We start from the raw sequence: 25,855 nt of genomic DNA, 5'->3' as shown, positions 1-25,855 counted from the left end.
GTCACCAGGTGTAGTGAAGGCCTCAAGGGTGCTGTTGATGGCTGCTGTGGCTACCGCTGGTGAATTGCAGTATCCTTGGGGGCAGACGTTCCATTTGAACATTTGTCCATTTACACACATGTTGAGTATCCTGACATCATCAATGATGGGGATGGAGAAGAACATGTTTCTGAGATCTAGGGTACTTCCAAACCAGGGAGTTGCCTGATAGGCTATCATCTCACTTAGAGTCTGTGGTAGTGTCTTGGGGCTAGGCTGCGATAAGGGTTCTACTTGCTTGTTGGCGTGGCGGTAGTCGACTACGAGTCAGGCTTGATTAGGGTCTCCGGGTTTTCTCAATACCCCATGCAGGTGACAGAAACTTAGCATGTGAAATTTTAGAAATGTGGCCTGCTGCTTGTAATACGTCAAGAAGTTTTTGAAGCGAGTTTTGGAGATGTGGTTTCGTAGGGATAGGTATGTAACGCCACGACAGGTGATTGACGATCTTCGGCTTGTGAGGCACGATGCTTGGTGCTTTGCAGGGGCTAATCGGAAATGCTTGTAAGAGCGTGAGTTTGAGGTCGAATATGAGAATTTCAGGAACACCAAGTAGATTAACATCTCCCATTGTGGCGGTGAACGATTTTCCTGTTAAATGACACAATGGGCTGTGGAGACATTGGCGGTGGAGTTTAGGCCTTGTACGTGAATTTTGTTGTTGAGTAGAATATGGGGTGTAGACGGTCGAATGACAGAAATTTGTGCACCTGTGTCTAGTAAGAACTTGATTTCTTTTGCTTTAGTGGGTGAAGACGGGTCTCTGATAGGTAAGGTGATGTAGGGACGCGGATCCCGGAATTGCTGAGGGTCGCCACTGAAGCTTACCGCCTTGGCGGCTGTTACTCATTTTTTGGCTTCGGTTGGCGGTTGTGGTCCCACCCAAGCTTGATGGCAAGGGTTAACTGTTCTTCTTCCAAGAGTTTCCGTAGGGTGGCCTTGTTGAGTCCAGATCATCCTAATAAAAAATCAAATCTTGCTTGCTCTAGAGGCGTTCGGGTGGGTGTAGTAGCTGTTGTGCATCAGGTAGTGTCCATTGTTTTTGGGTCATAAGGACTTGAGAGTTTGCATTTGTGGGAGGAACTTTGACTGGGAACATTTGACGATCAGATTCCCGATCCGATGGGGATCCAAATTGCCGTTGTAGGCTTAACATGGTACTACATGGTTTTCCTACTGAGGCGAGCATAACGAGGCGTGCTGCTTGTCCGAATACTGTTCCATACACTTGGTATGCTTCTTCTACTCCCCCAAGTGTGATGGGTACTTTGCCTGGATCTAGTAAATATTTATTTGGCCAGTTATTATCTTCTTTTTCAAGTTTGACTTGATCTATGGGATTCTTCTTTGGATTCCATTGTAAGAATGAGCACCCAACCATTGCATAAACGAGCTGTAGTGCTCGTGGCCTTCTAAGGTTGCTTGCATCTCCTTCATGTGCTCTATAAGTGCAACGTAAAATTCCTCCTGCAGCTAGTGAGGCAGGGGACAACAGGGGTAGTTCATCATGATCGTCGATTAGAGTTGTGTCGATGCATGTTCCCCCACTCCATGTTGACTGTCGTATTAGGTAGTGCGCTTCTGCTTTATCAAGAGTTTCTGCCCCATGCTCTAGGACTAAACGGCCAAGCCAAGTAATGGGTGTCTCGCCTGATCGTACACTAGTGTCAACATAAAGTTCTCTAAGCTCACTACGGTTTCGTGTCCGGAAGACGACAACAGTTTTCTCAAATTTTTCAATTGTTTTCTCGTCGTTTTCTGCTTCCCCCTCTTGCTCTTCTGTAGTGATTTTGCGGGTGGTGATGGGTAAAACATTTAGCGGCAGAGTTGCTGGCAGCAATGATGGATAAATTGCTGATGGCGGTGTGGTGACGACAGCTGGAGGGTTGGGTTCCATGGTGGTGACGATAGCTGGAGGGTTGGGCTCCAAATAAGGGGGTGGTTCTTTTTCTTTGCACTCGGTGGGTGTGTATTCCGGAGCGGTTGGGAGCGGCATGGATGTGGCTCTGCCTCCTTTAAGTACTCAGGGCTCTCTTCCGGGTTGGTTAGTATGCCAGATGCCTTCGCTGCTGCTAGTTCTGTGGCGTTGTGGCATGCTGTGTGGAGCTGTGACTCTAAGTTTCCTATAGCCCCTACGGCATTTATGAAGTGCCGCAATAAAACTTCTACCGCTTTACCGGGTGTAAGTTCAGCTTTACTAAAGGGTCTTTTCTTAGTTCCCCTCTCGGCTTCTAGTTCGCAGCGGCAGTGGACTAGACCATTATAAGGTTCTCTGGTTTCAGGTATTTGTTGGGGATTGATTTGGCTGGAGAGGTGTCTTCCTAGGGCATTATGAAGGAGCCCTAAGATGGAGGCCTGTTCATCACTGGCCGGCGACGTGTCTCCTTTAGAAGGAAAAATGTCTGCAAGGGCTCCATTTCCCCCTGTGTTTACTGGGGAGAACAAGACTTTGGGGGTGGCCATTACACACCCCAGGACAGCAGCAGCTAGCGAGCATGTCCAGATTTTACTCTCTGGCCCGTTCACCCAAATGCGACCGGAGATGTGTGTTTTGGGGTCGCTATTGCCTGCCGCATGGTAGGCGAGATGATTCCAGAGATCATCGGAGGTCTGTGGGGTCAAACGGTGTCCCAGTTGCCAGGGACACACGCAGACTAGCATGGCCTGGTCGTCTACTTGTGCTTCTGTTTGTGACACCATGTGGCCGGGAAACTATAGGCCAGTTAGTCTTACTTCGATCCTAGGCAAGCTGTTTGAGAAAATTATGCTGGCACACATCCATGAGGGGCAGCAGGGGATTTCATGCTTAGGGGCAACCAACACGGGTTCATCAGTGGCAGATCCTGTCAGACCAACCTGGTGGCCTTCTATGATCAGATCACCAAATCTTTAGATGCAGGGGTAGCAGTGGACATAGTCTTCCTGGACTTTCGGAAGGCCTTCAACACTGCCTCTCACCCTGTTCTCATTAAGAAACTGGGGGACTGTGGTGTCAACACCTACACAGTCAATTGGGTCACCAACTGGCTGGAGGGCCGCACCCAGAGAGTGGTAGTGGATGGGTCATTTTCAACCTGGAGGGATGTGGGCAATGGGGTCCTGCAGGGCTCAGTCCTCGGGCCCACACTGTTCAACATCTTCATCAGTGAGTTGGACGAGGGGGTAAAAAGCACCCTGTTCAAATTTGCTGATGACACTAAGATGTGGGGGGATGTGGGCACTCTAGAAGGGAGCAATAGGCTACAATCGGACCTAGACAGGTTACAAGGGTGGGCGGATGAGAACAGGATGGGATTCAACACAGACAAGTGCAAAGTGATGCACCTGGGGAGGAACAACTGGCTCCACACCTACAGGTTGGGGAACTCCCTTCTTGTCAGTACAGAGGCAGAAAAGGATCTTGGAGTCATCATTGACTCCAAGATGAACGTGGGCTGGCAGTGTGGGGAGCCAGTCAGGAAGGCAAACCGCACCTTGTCATGTATCCACAGATGCATCTCGAGCAGGTCCAAGGAGGTGATCCTCCCCCTCTATGCGGCACTGGTCAGGCTGCAGCTGGAGTACTGCATCCAGTTCTGGGCACCACACTTCAAGAGGGATGTGGACAACATGGAGAGGGTCCAGAAGAGGGCCACTCGTATGACTGGGGGCAGCAGGGCAGGCCTTATGAGGAGAGGCTACGGGACCTGAACCTGTTCAGCCTCCAGAAGAGAAGGCTGAGAGGGGATCTAGTGTTCTGTTACAAACTAGTCGGGGGGATCAGCAGGCATTGGGGAAGTCCCTGTTCCCCTGAGCACCGCCAGGCGTGACCAGGAATAACGGTCACAAGCTGGCGGAAAGTAGCTTTAGACTAGATATCAGGAGGCGGCTTCACAGTCAGGGCGGCTAGGATCTGGAACCAGCTTCCAAGAGAAGTGGTGCAGGCTCCTACCCTGGGGGTCTTTAAGAGGAGGCTGGATGAACACTTTGCTGGAATCATTGGACCCCAGTAATCTTTCCTGCCATGGCAGGGGGTCAGACTAGATGATCTACTGAGGTCCCTTCCGACCCTAGAAACTATGAAACTGAAACACTTGTGCCCCAGTCATTCCCATCTCTGTCTACACATGTGTTGTGGCAAAGTACTTTACTTCACTGCAGGATACTACTTGTCTATACAAGCAGTATCCTGTGGTGTAGCAAATTGGTTTACTCCGACCTAATAGCTTTATTAATGCACGTCAAGTTTAGTATTTGTATAACCAAATATTAAATCAATGTGCACTAACTAGTGCTACTGCATAATAACCCCAGCACACAGCTTTTTAGTGATGTTAACTGCACAGTAGCCTGATACTAATACACAATACGTATTAGTATGATTTTTGCCACATGCAATGTTATTAGGCTACTGCATGGTGTTATTAAGCTACTGTGCAGTTAGCATTTTGTGCAAATGCGCCCACCGAAGAGCTGATTAGGCAACTCCACATTAAATGTCTCATATAGCTGTGCCAGTTGAGACATGAACAGGGGAAGAACAGGAAGGGGTGGCTTTCCTCCTTATCAGGTCAAGGTCCTCTGAAGTTCTGTGGACTATAGGCAAAGGGCTAAAGAAGCAATACCTGCTGTTTTATTATTTAGGAATACCACAGTGAGAGGCACAGTTTGGGAAGTGTGTAGTTACTCCTTCTGCTTTGGGGCAAGTGAAGGAATAGAGCCAGGGCCTGTGTAGGGGGCCGAGACTGTCATCTGGAGAATTCTAGCTTGTGAGCTAAATATCTAAGTGACAAAACATATGAGCTTTGGGGCCTGAAATCATTGGTGCTTGGTGATGGTTCCTAAAAGTTTCTGTGGCCACCTCCCACAAGAGCACACTGTCCCACTCACTGTCTGGTTGTGATTGTCACTTCTGCTCCTTCTGCTGGCAGTCTGTTCCATGTTCCCACTACTGTAGCTCCTCCTGCTGATCTGTGATGCTACATAATTCATTGCCTTGACACTGCAGCTCCATCAGTATCTCACTGATGGCCTACTTCCTGCATGCCCTCTCTTGCAGCATCTTTTCAATCTAGGTTAAGGAGGGTCATCACAGATGAGCTCTTGCTTGGGATCCCAGCCTTAACACAGACTCTAAATAGCCCTTGAAGCCAGCCCAGTCATAGCTTCTAGAGTGGGTTTGCTCCTTGGTCTTTGGACTCTGAGGCCAGGGTTTTAGCTCTCACTGGGCACATCTACACAAGATGCTACATCATCATAGCTTGTCACAATGGCAACATAGCATCTAAAAATAACCATGTGCTGCCAGGACTGCTTTCTCATTTAGTACTGCTTTAGCAAGTACTAACCGTGCAGTATGAAATGCACAGTCAGGGCACATGTAGAAGAACAGGAAGGGACTGGTTTCCCCATTATCAGGTCAATGTCCTCGCACCATGTAGTTATTCATGGCCCCCTTTGGCACAGTTCCTGGAGAGGGATTTTTATCTCTATAATGGGACAAAGTGCACCCAGAGTCACAGGCAACAAATCAGCCCATCTTAAACAAAACAGCATGTATCAACTGCAGTACAGCAGATGGAGTCCTTGTGCCACAGTGTTAGGTATAGACTCCTCCCACATCCTCTCAGCTGCACAAGGCTACACTGCAACTTTTATTGTAGCTCATATGCACACCTTTGTTATTTCTGAGATTATATAAATATTTTTAAAATGCTGACTATATATGTTGCAGCCCCATCATCACTATGACTGCTGAGGGGTTCCTCTAGAAATCCTCTGAGGAAACCAGGAAAGATGAATACCTTGAAGGTTGCTCCAGTAGGCAGTCAAGTAGTTGCTTCCCCTGACCCCTCAGGTCTGTCCTTCTGTCCATCTGCCACCCTGTCAATCACAGCCACTAGTTCAGCTGTGGACTTAAGGACCATACTGAGCATCTCATCAAAGTTCACATAACAGTAGCCAGATACTTGATGATTCCCAGGCCTTAAGTATGATTTATATTCCTGAACTTTGCTTTAAAAGACAATTGTATTTTTCATACGTTAGCCTACCCTAGGTTATTTTGAGACCCTGTCAACTCTATGGACTTGGATTACAGACCAGTTTGGTGCCCTTCCTTATCATCTTTCAAGTGATATTTTTAATTTTCATTCTGAGGGCGCTGTTTCGGTGGCATTTTAATTAACCAGTCTTCTGAGGTTTAGGACTGTCACTGAATGGTACTTCAGAAGATCTCCTTTCACCTGAGCAGTCAGTTTTTACACTTACTAGGTAGCCTTTCCTGCTTTCTTCGCACTTTTTAGTGCAACAAATGGGTTTACTTGAGTATGAAATGTTCCCCTGGCCCATTTTGCTTTGTCAACTCTTCCTTTGGTGACTTTGTTATTGCACTCACTCAACTTCCCTTAAGATTATTTACTTACGTTTCTATTTGTTCTGCAGTGTGGCACATGGCCATTGCCCTTTCTAGTGTCATATTTGTCTCTCAGTAATCAAACACAGACTTGTTATCTTTAACTATTAGCTGCACCAGAGGCTAAGGCTTCAGTAGAATGACTAGGATTAACTCCTAAATTCCCCTTCCAGAACTGAGAGTTACCCGACTGAACTGAGTGAGCAGAACAAACAAAGAACTTTGTACCGAGCAAGATAGCATTGCAACATGCTTATTTTAAAGGATCAAATGTAACATGGCAGAAATCAAGTTGATAGTGGCTGTGTCTACACAAGACACTGACTGTACAGTTATTATTGCACCAAAAAGTTGACAAACACCTTGTGATACTACTGCACCGTAGCCTAATACTACTGTGCAGTGGTGTCACATCATGGTTGTTGTTATGCAGCACTACTGCTCAGTAATATTGGGCTATGGAGCAGTCAGCGTCTCATGTAGACACCGCCAGTGGAAATTAATTAACTGAAATGTGGTTATATATGTAATTGATATCTTAGCCTGTATGGTGTTAGTATGATTGAATCATGTTATGACTGGTAAGAAAGCAAAATGTGCACCCAATATGTACCCAAAAAATGAAATTAATCTATCCCTGCTTTATTCTCTGCTACAACAGTCTGATCAGTTGTTTGATGGTGATTAAAGGCTGTTCCGGTAAAAAAAAAACAAAAAACCGCTTCTGCTTCCCATGTTTAAAATTATGAACCAGGCTATGCTGGCTGCAGCAGCTGCATCCCAGGATAATCTGGTCTGTTATCTTTGAGTCTCTGAGTGTTTCACCTTCATTGGCACTGACTTTTAGATTCAAGTCTGTGGCAAACTCTACTGTTTCTCCTCCCTCCTGGGCTCTTATCCTGAATGTATACCTTTCATAATTGATATTTTTTCTAGGAGCATGCTGACCCTTAAAAATTTCCTTATATTTGGATGCAGTTCTTCCTTTCTCTTTTCCCTGCTGCATGAAAGGCATTATGTATATTCACTCAGTGCTTCTTTGCCTGAAACTTGTTAAGGGTAGAGCAAGCTTTTACTCTTGCTCTAATTTATCTAGGTTGTGACTTTCATGTGCAGCTCAAATTGCTATATGAACCTGTTCCATGATATTCTCTATTCCCTTTGATGCACAGGTGTAGCAGGCCAAATCCTAAAACTTGAATCCTGCTAAGATAAATTACGTCTGTGGCCCATGTGGACAGGAGGGTTAAGATAAATTAGGCTGACCAGCAGTGCTGGCATCTCTTAGACACTGCCAGGTGGGAGCCTGACCTAACTTTCAATGATGTATTAGAAACACAAAGAAACAAGATTAGGGGTAGAAAATATGAAGAAATGTATGAAGAACAACAGGGGAATTAAAATAAAAGGGAAAAGATGATAATAACAAGGTGGGTAAACAATGAGAAATCCACACACCAATGATACAGTAATACTTTATCAGATATCAACAACTAATGAATGGCAATCAACTCGAAGAACTGGTCAGAATAACAGCAATGTCAAAACAGTAGCAATGCAAAGGTCAAAATTGGTTAATCAGTCCAAGAAGTTCAGAAGAACCAAACAGGTTGTGGGGCAGGAAGATAACCAGAAATGGGACCTTAAGCAAAGCTGCTTCTCACCCTCCATGGGGAGTTGCAAGACCACTTATACCACAGTCTCACAGAACCAAACACAGCCAGGCACAGCTCTCTCTCTCTCAGATAGCTTCAGAGAGCACAGCCTCTCACTTCTATGCACACCACTCAACAGCCCAAACCATTCAAACACCTCAGGAGCACCAAACTGCAGGTTTTATTCATCCAAATCACACCACTTTCTCCAACCAATCAAGTCTGGGTAAAGAGCTGTTAATCACCATTAATCATGCATTTACCAATCAGTCTCACTCCTACTAGACCCATTCACTTGTCACACAAGCCAGATGCTCACCTTTACCTAGAAACCAATCATATATTTCCCACCAAACACTCTGGCTTGTCTGCACATGCCCATGCTGTCTAACAAGATCAGTGGGTCAGAAGATCAGGAAGTTCCAGGTTCCAAGTACCAGGCTTCTGCCGGTAACTGTAACTGCACATGCTCAACTTTAACTGTGACATCAATTAATTATTAGAAAGCTGGCACAAAACCTTCCACTGCTACACAGGGATTGTGGTGTGTTTACTTGCACTCTCTGAGAGTCATTTTGCATTACATCTCCAGCACACTGTGCCTTCCCCTCCTTCAACTATGGAGTATCTTTAAAGATAAGTCACATGGTGCAAACACTGTTATATACAATGGTGGTATGTACAAAACTATGTACAGATTAATGCTGCTCTGAAGAGGAATCAGGTGAGGCAAACCTTTGTCCTGTTTTGCAACATAAGGCAGTGTGAGCCAGCCCAACTCCCACGTTTCCCTTAGAGATGCCACACTTCCTGAACAAACTCCATTTCCAGATCAATTTACTCTGCGCCACAGTGACTTGGACATGCACTATCTGCAGCTCTTCATTTTCAGCTTTGGCACTATAGACTGTTTGTGAACAGGACACAGTTTGATCTTTGCAGTTTATTTGAAATTGCTAATATACAGTTTGCTAGGTGTGGCAATTTTGAATAATTTGGCATTCCACAGAAGATTGACTTGATTTAAAAGCTAAGGGACTTTCCAAAGTTTGCCTTGTGTACTTGCATTCAGTTTGAACTGCAAAGCTTCAGTCATGGTCTGTCTCTATCCTTATGTTTCCATTATTGCTTCTCTTCTCTTTGTCTTAAAGTTCTGTGCCTCTGACAGCTATGTTGCAGCAGTGTATGAGCATGTTGTTATATTGCCAGAGCACACTGACATTCCTGTTTCTCCTGAAGAGGCTTTGGCATTGATGAACAGAAATATGGATGTTTTGGAAACAGCCATCAAAGCAGCAGCACAGCAGGTATTGTCCAGTGATTATGCTGTAATTATAAGTCATCCTGATTTTGTTGACAGCTGTTTTTTATATTAGTCTCTTCCTGTTAGGGGGCACATATCATTGTAACTCCTGAAGATGCTGTTTATGGCTGGCATTTCAAAAGAGAAACCATTTACCCCTTTCTGGAAGATATCCCAGATCCACAGGTGAACTGGATTCCATGCACAGCCCCTGAAAGGTATGGCTTATGCAGCATGGTAAGTAGATATAAAATCATGGGTAATGGTTCCCAAAGAACTGGATTAATGAAAAATGCAAAAGATCAGGCAGGTCTTTTCAATTCAATAGTTTTGTACACAGCGCTTAAATATCCTAATGGGTAAAATTTCCTGATCAACTGAACAGGAAATTCAGATGGAAATGAATGCTTTATAAATCAGGTGTCATGTCAGTGCTCACTCAATGACTGATCCCATGTGTACCTGTCACAGGACCTCTTCCCCAACTCACCTGCAATGTCTTGATATAATTAAAATCTCTAAGGAGGGGTTCAGTGGTATAGATGGGTATGTTCCTGCTAGGGGTACTCATGGTTTTGATGTGATTGATGTTGGGGCTCTGCCTCCCCTATACCCCAGCCATGCACCAACCATTGGCATTGAGGCTTTATGATATTGTACTGGAGCTTCAGCCTTTTTGGTTCCACTCAGCAGTGGTCAACTTATGACCGTTCTTCTGGCACTTTCTGGATTGCTGCTGGCATTTGAAGGAGTTTACAAGGCCCTCTCTTGGCCATTCATTTATTCCCCGCTTCTCTATCTCTAGGCACTATGCCCAAAGCTGGCTCTGACTATAGGGACCAGGGATACACTAGCCCAATGAACTTATTCAAATTATGAATAAAGAAAATAAAGAAGAAAGCCTCTTCTACAGAGGAGCTATCTACAAATGGGCTCAGAATCGCCCCTTTGGATTTATATTATTTTTCTCCCCTCCTTCAGGGGATTGCCCCTGAGCTGGGCTGGAGCAGCCCGTTCTGCCTCTGCCTAGTGGGGCCTTCCTGTCCCTAGCTAGCAGGGTTCCTATTGCCTGAGCACCTCACTGCCTCGGCGCACCAAGACATCTTCCACTCCCTGGCCTCCACTGGCCTGGTGGCAGCCTCATCCCCTCTCTATGACACTCCCAGTGCCTTATAAACTTCCCATAGCAGTACCTCTGGCTGACATCTTCAGTAAGGTGCTACCTAGTTTGGTTGAGATGGTGCTTATAAACCAGTATGGCGGTGCTGCACTTTGCCTCAGCTCCATCTTTCCCTGCTCTCCTGGTAAGCTTTTCTCTCCCCTCTCTGCCTGTCCCATTCAGGGTCAGCTCGCGCTTCTGGGGTACTCAGGAGCTTTGCATGGGCTTCCCATCACACCAGGTATTTAGCAAGATGGATTCCTTAGTTTGATTACTGTGCACAGCTTGTTGAAAAGTCTTGAGGCAATATCACCATAAGTGCTTGAAGAAGTTTGGCTGTCAGGATTTGCCACCTTTATATTCCATTCTCCTTGTGTAGTACTTTGAATAGAGGAGATGATCAGGCATTTTGTGCCAAAATATTTTTCATCAGAAATTGTTGATATTAAATCTTTTTTTTCAGGAGGGAGGGTAGTGAGTATATACAATTTTTGGTGAGGCTGCAATTTTTGGTCAAAATGAGAGACAGACCAGTGTCCTGTTACTTAGGGGTTAAAGCAGTCCTGGGGCTGTGTGTGACCAAAGTTTGACCACATCTTGCCTGATGCAAAACCTGAAACATTGAAGCTAAGTTTGGCTCCCATCAGTGGGCTTTTGGTAATTATGGTCTGTTGTTTTTCACTTCAAGAAGCACTGTGTGCATCCTAATTGGAACACAGGTATTGAAATCTTAGTTCTCCACAAAATGGGAAAATCCTTTCCTGCTTAGCTCTGATTGTTAGTATTATTTATCAGTGTGTACTCATTAGATACTCCCAGGTAGTCATCATAAGGCCTTGGTGGGAGAGATGTAAAGAATGTCAGAAGGCTGCAACAAATTGAATTAAAACATTAGGATTTTTTTGTGTTACTTTTGTACCATAGGCCACAGCGATCACTGAAGAGAGCATGCTTTCCTCCTAGATTCCTTCCCATAGGTAGAAAAGACATCAGGGAGTGGAGAATCAAGACCCATTTATTTGTCTTAAATATTTATTCTGTAGTACTAGAGGTACAGTGGCAAAATAGAAAGTCATTAGTGCTCTTGAACTTAAGCACTGTTCTGGATCTGAGCTGATAACTGATGCCAGTGATCCTAGTTCTAAAGGGGTATTTGGTTATTTGGGCTGGGAAGTCATTGGTGTCTAGATGTGAATGCTAGCTAACCCAATATCTTGTCTGCTTTTTGCTAAGGAAGCCTGGTATGCCAATAGCCTACCTAGGTACAGACCTTGACTGATTGTAACAAATCCAGTTCAATTTTGGGCCATATTTCTACGGTCTCTACGAGCACATGGGAAGAATTAGACTGTTCCAAGTCATTCAAAATTTAAGGCTGAAATTCTGCATTGGATATATGAGGGGAGACATATCATGAACTGCACTCCAGGGGCCTGGACACAGGCTTGAGGAGTCTGCCTGCCCTGCTCTAGTCATAGGATAAGAAAATAAACAGTTTCTCTTGGGATTTTTCTTAACACAAGCTATGCTTAATTCAAAGTTTTCATGGAAATGTGAACTTGTAGAACTACCTCATCCCTTTTACATTCTGAAGTATTGTTTTGATTCTGAATTATTTTCTTTATTTCCCATTTTTCCTTTTCTCCAAAAATGGACTAGATTTGGTCCTGCCCCAGTGCAGGAAAGGCTCAGCTGCATGGCAAGGAACAACTCCATCTATGTGGTTGCCAATATTGGGGACAAGAAGGCCTGCAATTCCAGTGTTCCCCAGTGCCCCAGAGATGGTCACTATCAGTACAATACTGATGTTGTCTTTGATTCAGAAGGGAAGCTGGTGGCACGATACCATAAGGTAAGAAATAGCCTTGCCCAAGTCAGTCACTGACATTTTTTTTTTCAACTTCTTAATCTCTCACTCTAATTCTGGTGTACCTGAACCATATAAATGTCTGATAGCTGGGTATGCACATGCCTAAGGACTTTCTTTCTCATGCTTACTTTTCTGTTAATTTTTTTAAATATTACTTCCTCATGGTGCAAGGTTTTTTGTGGGTGATATATTTTCTTGGACCAACTGCATAGTCTGGGGAGATTTAGACAAGCTTTTGAGTGCAAGGCACTCTTCTTCTGCAGTTTGGCCAATAGAAGATATCATCCACAAAAAGCCTTGCTTCTCATATATCTGGCTACAACACCCCTGCAACACTACTAAAAATATTTTTACCAGGTTATAGGATATTTTCAGGTAATGGTACTAGCAGCCTTTAATGACTTCCTTTTCAATTTTTAAATAGTATAACCTCTTTATGATGGAAAAGCAGTTTGATTACCCCAAAGAGCCAGAGGTGGTCACATTTGACACCCCGTTTGGAAAATTTGGCATATTCACATGCTTCGACATCCTTTTCAATGACCCAGCTGTGATCCTAGTGAGCAAGTTAAAAGTGGATACTGTGCTATTCCCAACTGCCTGGATGAACGTTCTACCACATTTAACTGCTATTGAATTCCACTCCGCCTGGGCGATGGGTATGCAGGTCAACCTCCTTGCAGCAAATACACATAACACCAGCATGGAGATGACAGGTTAGTGCATGGTGAGATACCTCCTTGGGCCTGGGACTGTATTTGTGTAGATTATTATGTGCAGAGTTATATATTTCTTCTGGAGTCAGAGTTGTAGTTCACTGTCTCCTACCCCTTACGTAGCCTCATCCCTAGCTTGCAGAGTTACTGCAGAGCAAACACACAGAGATAATTCTGATTTTCCGCTTCATTGCTTCCTTTGTTCCCTTTGCTGTGTCTCTGGTGTTGCCCTAAGAATGAGAGGATATCTGGTTCTCCTCCCAAATGGTGAGAGAGCAAACAGCAGGATCAATATCACCTTAAAGTATGCTTCAGTTTTCTCCAAATGAGAACCTATTTATCTCTTCCAAATGAGGACTCGGTTATCTATTTCCTGCAAACAAGGAACCAGTTATTTCCTCCCAATGATGACCCAGTTAGCTATTTAATAAATCAGTTTTATTGAGCACTATAAAGTATTAACTCCAACCATGCATATAGATATAATCTTAGCAAGCAAGTAATTGCATATGACCAGTCCTAATAACACACAACTCGAGACGTGGCCAAGCATCTCTGAGTGGGCTCTGGTTCTTTGAAAGGACAGGAAATGTCTTCAGTTCTCAGGCATTGTTAAGGGGAGGAGGATGGAAGGAGGAGAGAGAGGAAGGGAAAAGGGGGATAATATTTATAGTCCTTTAGTCAAGTAGCTTCCAATTAGGCCAATTTTTCTGCTTTTCTTCAACAACTTGTCTTCACGTTATCATTGTTTTTCTCTTCTTCTTCGTACCAGGAGCCATTTACTTCAGATATGGGTGGAATACACCATAACAAACCCTTTTATCCATAATAGGAATTTCTATCATCAGACTCTTGCAGAAAAACAAGTTGCATCAGACTCTTTTCTCAATAGAGAGGAGGTCATACAATTGCATAAGTTCAATTCAGCTAAGAGTGCATTCATGGCTGCAGCCATCCCCATCACCCATAGCCTCCCTCACAACATCGCTGTCGCAACCCACCCCCAGCACAGCATGGCCCCCCCCCCACCAGGAAGAGCCTGGCACAGCCCTGGCCCTAGCCCACAGTGGCAGCCCACCCTGCCTGTGCAGATCAGGGCATGCATCCGCCATGCCTCCCGGGGTGTGCATAGCAGCAGGAGCCACTCCCCCATGGGGGCCTCAGTCTACCCCCTCCACATCCCTTCTCCACAACAGGCTTACTTGCTGTGCTGGGCAGTGCTCCACAAGCAGCCTGGCCTCTCCAGGCTGTGGCTGTGTGTCTGTGTGCACCCCATTTCACAGATTCATAGATTCATAGATTGTTAGGGACCGGAAGGGACCTTGTAGATCATTGGATCCAGTCCTCCTACACTAGCCATGGTGCAAGTCAAATTGTCGCCACTGAGCCTGTAAGTATGTTGGGGATTGTTTGCCCCCAGATGGATCACCTTACACTTCTGAATGTTGAACTTCAGCTGGTTCCGGTCCACCCAACTCTCCAGCCTGTCCAGGTCTTCCTGTATCTGCAGCCTAACCTTTGTGAATTTTTTCACAAGGACATCATGGGATACTAGATTTCTGGAAGTCTAGGTATATAATGTTAACCTTCTCTCCCATGTCCAGGTGACGAGAGACCTGTTCATAGAAGGAGATGAGATTGGTAAGACAATTCCTACCTGAAATGAAGCCATGCTGGCTGTTGTTCAGAATCTTACCCTCAATGAGCATATTGTATATAGATTCTTTAATGAGTTTTTCCAGGATTTTCCCTGGGATGGAGGTTAGGCTGACTGGCCTATAGTTGCCTGGGTTTTCCCTCTTCCCCTTCATGAAGATGGGCACAATGTTGGCCCTCTTCCAGTTCTCAGGGATCTCCCTTGTGTGCCCTGATTGCTGAAACAGTTTTGCCAGGGTTCTGCAATGACCTCAGCCAGCTCCATCAACACTCTCGGGTGAAGTCCATCTGATCCTGCTGACTTATAAATGTCTAGCTTTTCTAGTTGATTTTCCACCAGCTCAGCATCCACAGTGGGAAAGCTATCATTCCCACCATGGCCCCTGTGATCCTTATCTTGCTTGTCTTTCCCCTTGGTCTGGTGAAATGCTGAAGCAAAGTGGGCATTCAGGAGTTCAGTTTTTTCCTGAGTGTCCAGTACTAACTGTCCCTAGGTGTTAAATAGGTGCCCCACACTTCCATTTGTTTTCCTTCTGCTCCCTACATACCTAAGGAAGGGCTTCTTATTGTCCTTGACTCCCTTGGCTAACTTAAACTCAGTTGTCATCTTGGCTTTCCTAATCATTTCCCTACAAGTATGGACCACTGTTGTATAGTCCTCCTTGAAGACTGTCCCTAGCTTCTACTGTATGTACACCTCTTTTTTCTTTTTCAAGAGGACCATGATGTCCTTGTTGAGCCAAGGGGGGCTTGCCAGCCCTTCTGCTACCTTTCCTCTTCATAGGAACAGTTTTCCTTTGTGCTTCGACTATAGTGTCCTTGAAGAATGACCACTCTTCATGCACCCCATTTGCCTTCCATCCCTGGTCCTGCATCACCTCCCCTACTAATGCCCTAAGCCTGTTAAAGTCAGCCTTTTTGAAGTCCAGGACTTCAATCCTGCTAATTGATTTGTCAGCCTTGCAGCAGACAGTGAACCTGATGAGCTCATGGTAGCTGTTGCCCAAGCTATCCTTAATGTTCAGACCACACACAAGATCATTTCCTTTGGCCAAGACCACATCTAGTACCTCTGGTTGGCCCTCGCACTTCCTGGGTCAGAAAAACCTCCTCTATTACAGTTAAGAAGCTACATGACTGATCTGACCTGGCCAAGTGTTCCTCCCAATCGATGTCTGGGTAATTGAAGTCACCCATGACAACCAAGTCCCTTGCATGCATGGCCTCTGTCAGTTCTTAAGAGAACTCCAGATCAAGCTCCTCCCCTTGGTTTAGTGGCCTGTAGTAAATGCCCACAGTTAGGTCTTTCTCACCTTGTCCCCCTCCTCACCGCAAAGCTTGACACAGAGGGTTTCAATCTGCTTATCTTTGGAGCCAGTGTCAGCCACCAGAGAGGTGTACTGCTCACTTACATGCAGAGCTACCCCTCTGCCTTTTCTCGCTTCTTGGTCCCTTCTGTGCAGGGTGTAGCCCTCTATGGCTATGCTCAAATCATGCAAGAAGTCCCACCAGGTCTCCATGATCCCTACCAGGACATATTGCCCATTAGAGAGCAGGAGGGCTAGCACCTCCTGCTTGTTCCCCATGCTCCTGGCATTGGTGTACAGGCAGCTGAGATCCCCAACTGACACCCTCAGTTTCCTGAGATGCTGTGGGAACACTGTTCCATTAGCATTTTCAAAAACAGTTATCTTAGTAACTTAGTAAGCTTCCACGTGGGAGCTTTCCTGTGTGCCAGTCCCCAGGCATGCTCCATTTTTCATTCTATGAAACCCCTCCCCACAGTGGTGATGCATAGGGCCTGCACAGGGGTGCACATGCACCTCCTGAGAATGCTGGTGCATCCCCTGATACATAGCACTCCCCACTTAGGTGATGGGACGGGGGGCAGGTGGGAGTGCCAGTGCCCCTGCTATGAGCACTGGCTGGGGAGTGGAGGCACCAGGTGAAGTGCCACTGCCACTTCTGGGAGTGCTTGTGCTTTCTGGCCAGCATGATCAGCTGTGGGGGGACCTGACTTGCTGCTGGGGGGGGCAGAGGCCCCCCCCAACTGAGGTGGCACCAATCAACCATGCCTCCCCACCTGCTGCAGCTGCCCAGAGCCTGTGCCTGGGCTGCTCTGTGGCCCTCTCCACTGCCACCACTTCCTCATGTTTTGGGGGGCTAAGTCCCATTAGCCCCAGCATTCTGCCACTTATGCTGAAGGTGATAAGCCTCCCCTCCCCACACACATACATACCCAGCTGCATGGCTTGGCTGATAGGTGCAAGCAGGACACAGGGCTATGGAAGAGAGGCCTTGCTGCCTCAGCTCTGTGGCTCTGTGACAACCTGGGGGTGGGGTGGGGTGGGGTGGGGTCGGCCCCACACTTGCCCGGAGTAGATGAATGAAGGCAAAGACTAGCCTGCCCACCCTGCAAGTGGGAGTTAAAGGGAGAGCCACAAAGACACCTGAGGTGCTGGGGTCTGCAACCTAACTTGAGTTGGAAGGGGATTTGGTAAGGAAGTTTGATAGACCAAACTAACCTAAACCAATTAAATCTGATACTACATTCATCCAGGTCTATTTTAGACTAGGTTCTGCCATTTTTAAGTTGGTCTATGCACATTGAACTTCTGTTGTGTTACAGGGTTCAACCAGTTTCTAATCTCTTATACCAGTTTATGTGTAAAGTTTGTACCTAGCCATAGTCTCTACCATGTTAGGCATGCTAACTCACCTGAGTAGAGGGCTCCACAAAATTATATAAATATGCCATGTAACTCCCTCTACTCATATGTTTGCAGGACTAGTACCTCTTTCTGAATTGCCTGTATCTAGTCAATCACTAATTTCCTTCCCCTCAAAGATTTTTGAACTGATGTAAAACCAATCTAGTCTCACTCCTACCTATTCCTATACTTCCACAGGTATGGCCCACTAGCTGTTCAGAACTGGTGACTGGTCCTTTGGGGCCCATTTTCATCTTAATTTAAAGCAAACCTCAACTGTGTAAGGGCCAGAAGAATAAGGGAACCAAATCTGATTTCTCGATAATAACCCACACTGTTCTGCTGTGTTGAGCAGATCTCAACCCCAACAGGAAATCCAGTCCACTCTCTCTGCAGAGACACTATGCATCCTATACACCTACTAGGAAAAGTAAAAAAAAAAAAAGTCAAGTTCATAGAGCAAAGTTTTTATTATAGTATTGTATATAAAGGTACTAGAAGAATATAGGGGGGAGTCAGGGGAATGGATAGGACAGTACAAAATATGGCTCTACAAATTCTGTTTATAATTACTAGGAAGTGGTATTTATGCACCAGATGGACCCAAAGCATTTCATTACAATATGGAAACAGACGATGGCCACCTCCTAGTTGCAGAATTGGATTCACGTCCTCATCTCTCTGCCACCCCCCCTGCTACTGTCAATTGGAGCTCATATGCCACAAGCATCAAACAATTCTCCTGTGATGAACCTGACTTTGCAGGAGTCATTTTCTCTGATCCCTTCACTTTCACTGAGCTCACCACACCTGAAGGAAATTGCACAGTTTGCCAAAAAGACCTCTGCTGCCATTTGAGCTACCGAATGGCAGAGAAACGAGAAGATGAGGTATACGTGCTAGGTGCTTTTGATGGGCTTCATGTGATTGAAGGAAAATACTATTTGCAGGTAATACTTCTTTCTTGGGGACTGTGGAACATCTTATTAGTTTTAGGAAGCATCCTTAGTGAAAGTTGTTTTTAGTAGCTTGGTAGGAGGCAAAATGGACATTGGTGTTGTCTTACATTTTCCTCCCCAACTCTGTTTGGGAGTGGTGAGTTGCTGCTGAAATTTCTGATGAATTGACTTCCCCCTCATGACAAAAAAATTAATTTTGAAACAGCCTTGAGTACAAATGCAGAGTTTGTTTGAGAGAAGGGTTTGGTCTTTTCTGGACAAAAATTCCGTAGAACCTGAATTTATCATCTAGAAATCATCTTCTCAGTTCATAAGTATTTGCTGAGGTAGGAATGAGCCACTCAGATCCTTGTCTGATGGCCTGGAGTGCTGGTGTACTCCTATGCAGCTGACTGGAAAAACACTGTTCTTTCAAATAAAATCCACAGCAAGCAACTGGAGCATCAACTAGAGCATCATTATCAATTAACTCTTCTATATATTAATAAAAGGGCCTGTGTGTCTGTGTTAGTCCCATAGCTCCAAGACCATGATACCTAGAGACCTGAAACTTTGCATGCATACTAAGGGGATCCTGGGAGCATGCACGTGGGTGCTATTTTTTTATTTGGCTCAAAAAAATTTCACCGATTTTTTTTCTCTCTGTACTGCATAACCCCCTGTGGCAGGTCAGCCCCAGGAAGCAGAATAAATTTGCATGTGCAAACCATTCTTTAGCAAAGTTCAAAGATCCTGGCCAAGGTCAACTGGTACACCTGGAGAAATCTCCGCATTTAGGAGTATTCCTCTAAGGGCTGTGGTTGGGACTGGTTAACAGGACCTAAGAGCACCTGCAGGAGGAGTGAGGGCTTAAGAAAGGTGCAGAGAGAAAAACATACTGTGTCTTCTCAGGGACTGATTAGGGGGTTGTGAGAGGCATTCCCTGTAAGGCAATCTACAAGAAGCAAAACTTGCCAAAAATTGACTTGCAAAAGCTCCAGCCAGAGCAGCTGAGACTCAAGAGCAGCAAATTGCAAGACAACAAAGAAACAGAGCAGTAATGGCTGCATCCACAGCAACTGAGACTCTTGCACAGCAGGTTACAAGACAAGAAACAAACAGAGCAGCAATAGCTGCAGCCAGGAACTGGTCCTGGAGGGAAAAAGAAAATTCTGCATTCTTCTATAATCCAGTCTTAGATTATGCTTCTGATCCATTAGTTGCAATTGGCTCAATGGTGACTTCTTGCAGCCAGTGGCTTGCCATGAGATGGAAAGGAGAAGCTCCAGGGATATGCTGCAACAATGGCAAGGTTCAATTGCCCCAAATGAATGATCATCCTGAGCTCCTTTACACATTGTTGACCGGCAACACTCCAGATGCATGTAATTTCCAAAGCAATATTAGAAAATACAACTCATGCTTCCAAATGACATCTTTTGGCACCACAAAAGACATCAGAGAATCTCATTACATGCCCACATTTAAAGTGCAGGGCCAGGTTTATCATCTGATTGGCAGTCTGATTCCACTCCCAAATGAAGAGCCCAAATTCCTGCAGATCTACTTCATGGGTAACAATACAAAGCAGGCTGAACAGCATTATAACAATGTCATTCAAACCAACCTGCAGGTGGTGCTGCAGTTGCAAGACATGCTCCACAGTTTTATAACAACTATGTTTACAGTTTCAAAAGTGCCATGGAGAAGATGACTCCAGAGTACAATGCTGTCATTCAAGCAGACAAAACTCCAGCTGGTGAGCATGAGCGGCACTTCAATGCACCCACAACATCAGAAGTGGCTGTCATTCTGCCTGGTGAACAACATGGCGATTGAGACATTGTGTTGCAACTCAGGAACAACTTCCTCCAGAGAATTGCTGAGACATACCAATCATATGATGCACTTCAGTATCCTCCAATTTCCTGGCAGGGTGATGATGGCTACCATTTTGAACTGCGACAAACGCAGCAACGGGGCTGCCAACTCAAAAGAAGACTTCTGCCATGGACTTTTATGGCTACAGGATGATGCTGTGAGCTAGAAGTTTCAATCGTATGTTGTGATGCAAAGATCTCTTCCACCAATTTGCTGTGGACATGTATGCCAAAAATGAAGCAGAAAGGTTAAGATTCATTCAAATGAACCAAAAGAAACTCAGAGTTGAAAACTATATTCACTTCGGGGATGCCATGAACAATGATGGAGATGCTGCCAATGTTGGCCAATTGGTCATCTTGCCTTTCAGTTTCACAGGTGGGCCTTGCTACATGCTTGAGCATGCTCAGGATACCATGACATACATGTGAAACTATGGCCACCCTGATCTCTTCATTACCTTCACCTCCAACCCAGCTTGGGCAGAAGTGGCTAATGTACTGATGCTAGGCCAAAAACCACAGGATTGGCATGATTTGCTGGCAAGAGTATTCCACCAAAAAGTGAAGGCATCAATGAATCTCATCAACAAGGGAAAGATTTTGCCTGCCACATACCCCCATTCTGCTGTGGCTTCAGGGTGAACTTCATGTCCACAGAGTGGATGACATCATCAGTGATGAACTTCCAGATCCAGAAATTGATCCGCTTTTGTTCAGCATTGTCAGAACACAGATGGTGCATGGTCCCTGTGGAAGCATCAATCCAAACTCACCATGCAGGAAAGATAATAAATGCACAAATAGGTTCTCATGCGATCTTCTGACAGAGACACAGACCGGACAAGATGGGTACCCGCTGTATCATCGGAGAAAACCAGAAGATGGTGGATTCACAACAACAATCAAAGTTCATAGTTCTGAGGTTCAAGTTGACAACAGATGGATTTTTCCTTACTGTCCACTCCTGTCATGACTCTTCAATGCACACATCAATGCTGAGTAGTGCCACTCTGTGAAATCGATCAAATATGTCCGCAAGTATGTCAACAAAGGATCTGACATAGCTGTTTGGCCTCATAAGGGATGAGACTGTGCATGACGAGGTTTGGCAATATGAATTGGGGAGATGCATCAGCACCAATGAAGCTATCTGAAGGATTCTGAACTTCCCAATTCATGAGTGACATCCCACAGTGCTTCATCTCAGAGTGCACCTTGAGAACGGCCAAAGAGTGTACTTCACTGAGGAAAAGGCACATGATTACACCCGAGTTCCACAAGACACAACTCTCACTGCTTTCTTCAATCTCTGCAGAGATGATGAATTTGCTCAGACACTGTTGTATCATCGGTGTACCCACCGGGCCTCAAACATCTGGTCTCATGCAGCCTTGGTCTGGGCGGCCAGTAGAGGCCGTCCTGAGGTCTCCTGTAGGCCCGTGGGCTACCGTCTATCCCCTGAGTGGCTTCCTCCAATCTCTCCTGCCACGACTTTGAATGTTATACCAGTGGGTTCAGTTGCAGTGGGGAGACCACCCAGTGGTAGTCTGTGGGGCTCCACCTCCCCTACAACCCAACCTTACACCAACCTCTGGCAGGTCGTCATATCTTCTGGGCCATACCCCCGATGATGTTGCGTTTTTTGAGCTCGACGATCTCCATAGCCCTATTACACCTTTAACACTTCCTCCTTGGATAACTCAATCACTTAGCTGTTTGGTTTCAGAAGGGCCTCCACCTGCCCTAAAGCAGTCTCGGACCCAGGACTCTAAATTTAACCAACAATCAAACAAAAAAGGAAAAGAAAGATGGTGCAGAGTTGTCTTGACAGCATCATCTTGCCCTACTTCTCAACCCCTCCAAAAGAGGGAAAATGAAAGGAAATAAAACAAACTATAAGTTGGGAAGGACCCATCTGGTTTCCTCCCCAGCCCTCCTGCTAGCATAACGGGTCACCCCTAGGATCCCATTGGGGGCTGACCCATCATCTGGCCAGGGGTGACCACAGCCCCTTGTCCCGAGCCATTTCTCCCCTCATCCTGCCGAGCGCGGCATGTGGTGCTGCTCTCCTCAGATACTGTTGGAGGCGTTCTGCTTCTGACATCCTGCTGTACCTTCTCAAGTGGCTGGCTGCCTCCTATACTGTGTGCTGGTGCCCAGCCTCCTGCTGTTCTGCTCCGCAGCCTTTTTTGCTGCTCATGGCTGTTCCTGCCAGGAGGGAGAGCCTCCTCTGGTTCTCGTGTCCCCCTGACACTCCAACCTTTGTTGGACCCGTTCCTCCGACACTCCTGCCTTTGCCAGTGCAGAGAGCCTCCTCTGGCTCCTCTGCCTTCTCACCACTGGCACAGAGAACCCCTGCCGACTCTCTCTCCCCTGGAGTATCCCTTACGGCCCCTGGCTTGAGAGTCTTCTCCAACTCTCCTCCTCTCCTCAGTGTATTCTGGGCAGCATCTGATGTCAGAGACTTCCCCCTCTCTGCTCCGCTCTTTCTGCCGGCTTCCCCGGTGTTTTGCTTTATTCCCACTGGCCAGTGATTACCAGTGATGTCACCTACCGGTTTCAGCTGGATAAAGGCACAGCTTATGACCTGCGCAGATTTCCTTTTTCCCTCCAGCTGTGTCGCGGGTCCTGTTGTTGCTGGTAAGTAATCTCTTTGCGTTATTTTTATATCTTTTCCCTTTTTACTGTGTGCTCCCTACCCCAGGGGGTTGCCACTTATTGTTCGGGGTTCTTTTCCCCATTCTTCCGTGGGACAATCAGGTACCCAGGTACTACACATGGAATGTTGGCACCAAGATGTGGACCTACTGCAAATCAGGACAAAATATGCCAGACCAGCTAGACATCAAAGCCAGTGATGCACTTGGCCACGTGCAAACAATTTTGAATGCTTTTACCTGAGACTGCTTCTGCATGAGGTCACAGGTCCAACATCATTTGAGAACTTGGGAACAGTGGATGCTACAATCTGTGAAACTTATAAAGAGGCTTGCCAGCTCAGAGGACTCATGGAGGAGAATACACACTGGAACAGCACATTGGAAGAGGCACCTGCAACTCAATCACCACACATGTCATGTAGCAGGGAACATGCTTTGTATTTTTATCAAGGTCACTGAATGTGCAAATAGTCTTTTATTTACTTTCTTCTTCAATTTACTTTCTTCTACCTGCCAATAGTCATTTCCCATACCAGTGAGTGCAGATTATCATTTAACTTTGTGTTCCTCGTAATACATTTATAAATCTCTAATAGAATTCAAGTCCTGTTTAGTTCACATGATACATTTATTTTTATTCATGTGAAAGTCACCCAGTGAACAAGACTTTGAACCAAAGTTATGTATTATTCCACAAAACAGGACATCATAGTTCATGTTTCCTCCCATTGCCTTCCAATGTGCACTGACCTTGACCTGAAGATTGTATGTCTATGGATGAAAGGATAGCTCATTTTCCATACTCATTCCAAACTCTTTGCTGCGGCTGTCACACAAGCAGGTCAGTTGTGGCAGTGTCTTTATTGTGTAGATGTTACTGGCTCAGAATTTCCCATAGCTCTCCAGAAATACACCAAATGATTTTGTCATTAAGGGCCATATTATCTTCTATTGGACACTTGGGTACCTACAGGCTAAGAGGACTTGGGTGCCTAGGTGCAATTGTGTTCCACCCTACTCAAGTCCCTGAAAAATAGCTAAAGCAGATGAATGGATCCTCTTCCTCCTCTAGGTGAGTGGATCCTTTTCCTCCTCTCTGCTTTTTGTGACTCAATCTGAAGGATTAGATGAAGGTAGTTTACAGAAATACATGCATTAATGAATTTTTCAGGATTTAAACAGGGTGGAATGGAATTGAACTTGGGTACCTAAATCCACTCAGATGCCTCATAGGTTGCTCAGAACCTGGCTTTCAGAACCCTTAAAGGATACCAAAAATCTACGGAGACAGGAGAGTCTTCTTTACTTACTTGCTTGAGTCCTTTGTCAATGAACCCATCTTAATTTTCCACATAAAAAACTCTGCTACAGTGTGGAGGGGGAAGAGTTGTAGAAGTTGTCTTGAGAGAGAAAATAAAAAGGGGTGGAGGAATTGAATCATGTGAGGATGAAATGGGACAAATGGGGGAGAAAACAGGTGCGGAAGTCCATGATGGGTAGGCAGCTGAATCTGGAGAGACAAAAAAACCATAGCCAGTTCCTCCTTGCTAGCTGGCTGAAAGGAGTTGCTGTCTCTGTGTACTGAGTTGAGGAAAGGGCAGAGGAACAGAGAGAACTATTTAGGCTGGAAATTACCAGGAGGCTCCTAAATGTTAGAGCAATGATGTTCTGGAATGGCTTGCCAGTTGAGATAGTGGGCACAAACAAGGTAACCAGTTTTAGGATGCTGCTTAATACTTTGTGAGGTGATTTATGATAGCATGGGACTGAACTTGGTGACTCAGAAGGCCCCTCTCACTCCTATGAAGTTGTTTTGTCTTGACGAGAATAAAGTCTTGTTTTGCTAGTAAAAGCACAGATCTCTTTTTACATTAAATGTCTCCTAATATCTCTTCCCTTCCCCATAGATATGCACGCTGTTGAAATGTAAGAACTCGGACTTGAAAACTTGTGGGCAGCCAGTGGCTACTGCTCAGACAAGGTTTGAGGCGTTTTTGCTTAGTGGCACATTTGGCACGAGATATGTCTTTCCGGAGGTCTTGCTCAGTGGGGTTCAACTAGCACCAGGAAAATTTCAGGTATGAAAATTTGCTTCTGTCTGCCTTTTCTTGGGCCTGGTAGTGGAGCAGAACAAGTCATTGCAACCAAGTCAAAGCAAAGCTGAGGAAAACTTGCTCATGGTAGGAACTCAGATGTATACGATGCACTTTTAGGAAGAGATTAGGTTTGTGTGTCATAGTCCTAAAACACCTAGTATTAAATGGTGTCCTCTAAATGCTTAGGTTTTAAATCCTAAATGCATTGTATCTCTTGTATCTGCTGATAATATTAACTGTGTTCTCTTAACTTCTTCTTTAATTAGGTGTTAAGTGATGGGCGTTTGGTTAGTCGGCATGGCATATCTGAACCAGTCATCACAGTGACACTTTTTGGGAGGTGGTATGAAAAGGATCCCCCACAACCACAGCAAGCTTCCCTATATGGCTATAGTTGAGGCTATCTACCACTACAGTCTTGTCAGAATAAGTTTCTCTCTTAATGCTTTAACCATTGCTATATTGCTTGTTTCCTATCATGAAAACTTCTAATTGTGTTTTGTTTGATAAATATAAACATTATATTTCTTTGCTATAATGTACTATCAAATCGGCTATCCCAGTCATTGCTACTGTTGATCTTTTATCAGTTTTAAATGCCTATGCCTTTGGCTCACTGATATCTGGAATTTGTTTTTCCTAACATCCAAGAAGTTAGACAAGCTTTTGAATGCCTGATGAAGAATACCTTGCATTCAAAGCTTGTCTAACTTTATTCCAACCATGCAATTGGTCCAATAAAATATATCACACCAAAATATCCTTGCTTCTAGCA

The 25,855-nt window shown here is 45.2% G+C and overlaps 1 protein-coding gene across 1 annotated transcript; it reads left to right on the top strand.

Annotated features, from left to right (window-relative positions):
* The first annotated feature begins 8,918 nt into the window (after positions 1 to 8,918).
* On the top strand, positions 8,919 to 25,855 carry LOC149873141 (pantetheinase-like). The gene is made up of 7 exons (XM_090039304.1): positions 8,919 to 9,395; positions 9,479 to 9,609; positions 12,210 to 12,402; positions 12,845 to 13,136; positions 18,080 to 18,453; positions 24,892 to 25,062; positions 25,347 to 25,855. Exons 1-7 carry the CDS (start codon positions 9,183 to 9,185, stop codon positions 25,476 to 25,478), a joined length of 1,506 nt encoding a protein of 501 aa, XP_089895430.1. The 5' UTR covers positions 8,919 to 9,182; the 3' UTR covers positions 25,479 to 25,855.

Source organism: Crocodylus siamensis, chromosome 1, assembly GCF_052110815.1.
Source record: "Crocodylus siamensis isolate JL-2025a chromosome 1, ASM5211081v1, whole genome shotgun sequence".
NCBI lineage: Eukaryota > Metazoa > Chordata > Crocodylia > Crocodylidae > Crocodylus > Crocodylus siamensis.
This window is presented reverse-complemented; position numbering and strand designations above follow the sequence as displayed.

Coding starts and splice junctions, on each gene's coding strand:
- LOC149873141 (XM_090039304.1), top strand. CDS start 9,183: ATGGTCTGTCTCTATCCTTATGTTTCCATTATTGCTTCTCTTCTCTTT. Junction 13,137..18,079: donor CACCAGCATGGAGATGACAG/GTTAGTGCATGG, acceptor TATAATTACTAG/GAAGTGGTATTTATGCACCA. Junction 25,063..25,346: donor TAGCACCAGGAAAATTTCAG/GTATGAAAATTT, acceptor TTCTTTAATTAG/GTGTTAAGTGATGGGCGTTT.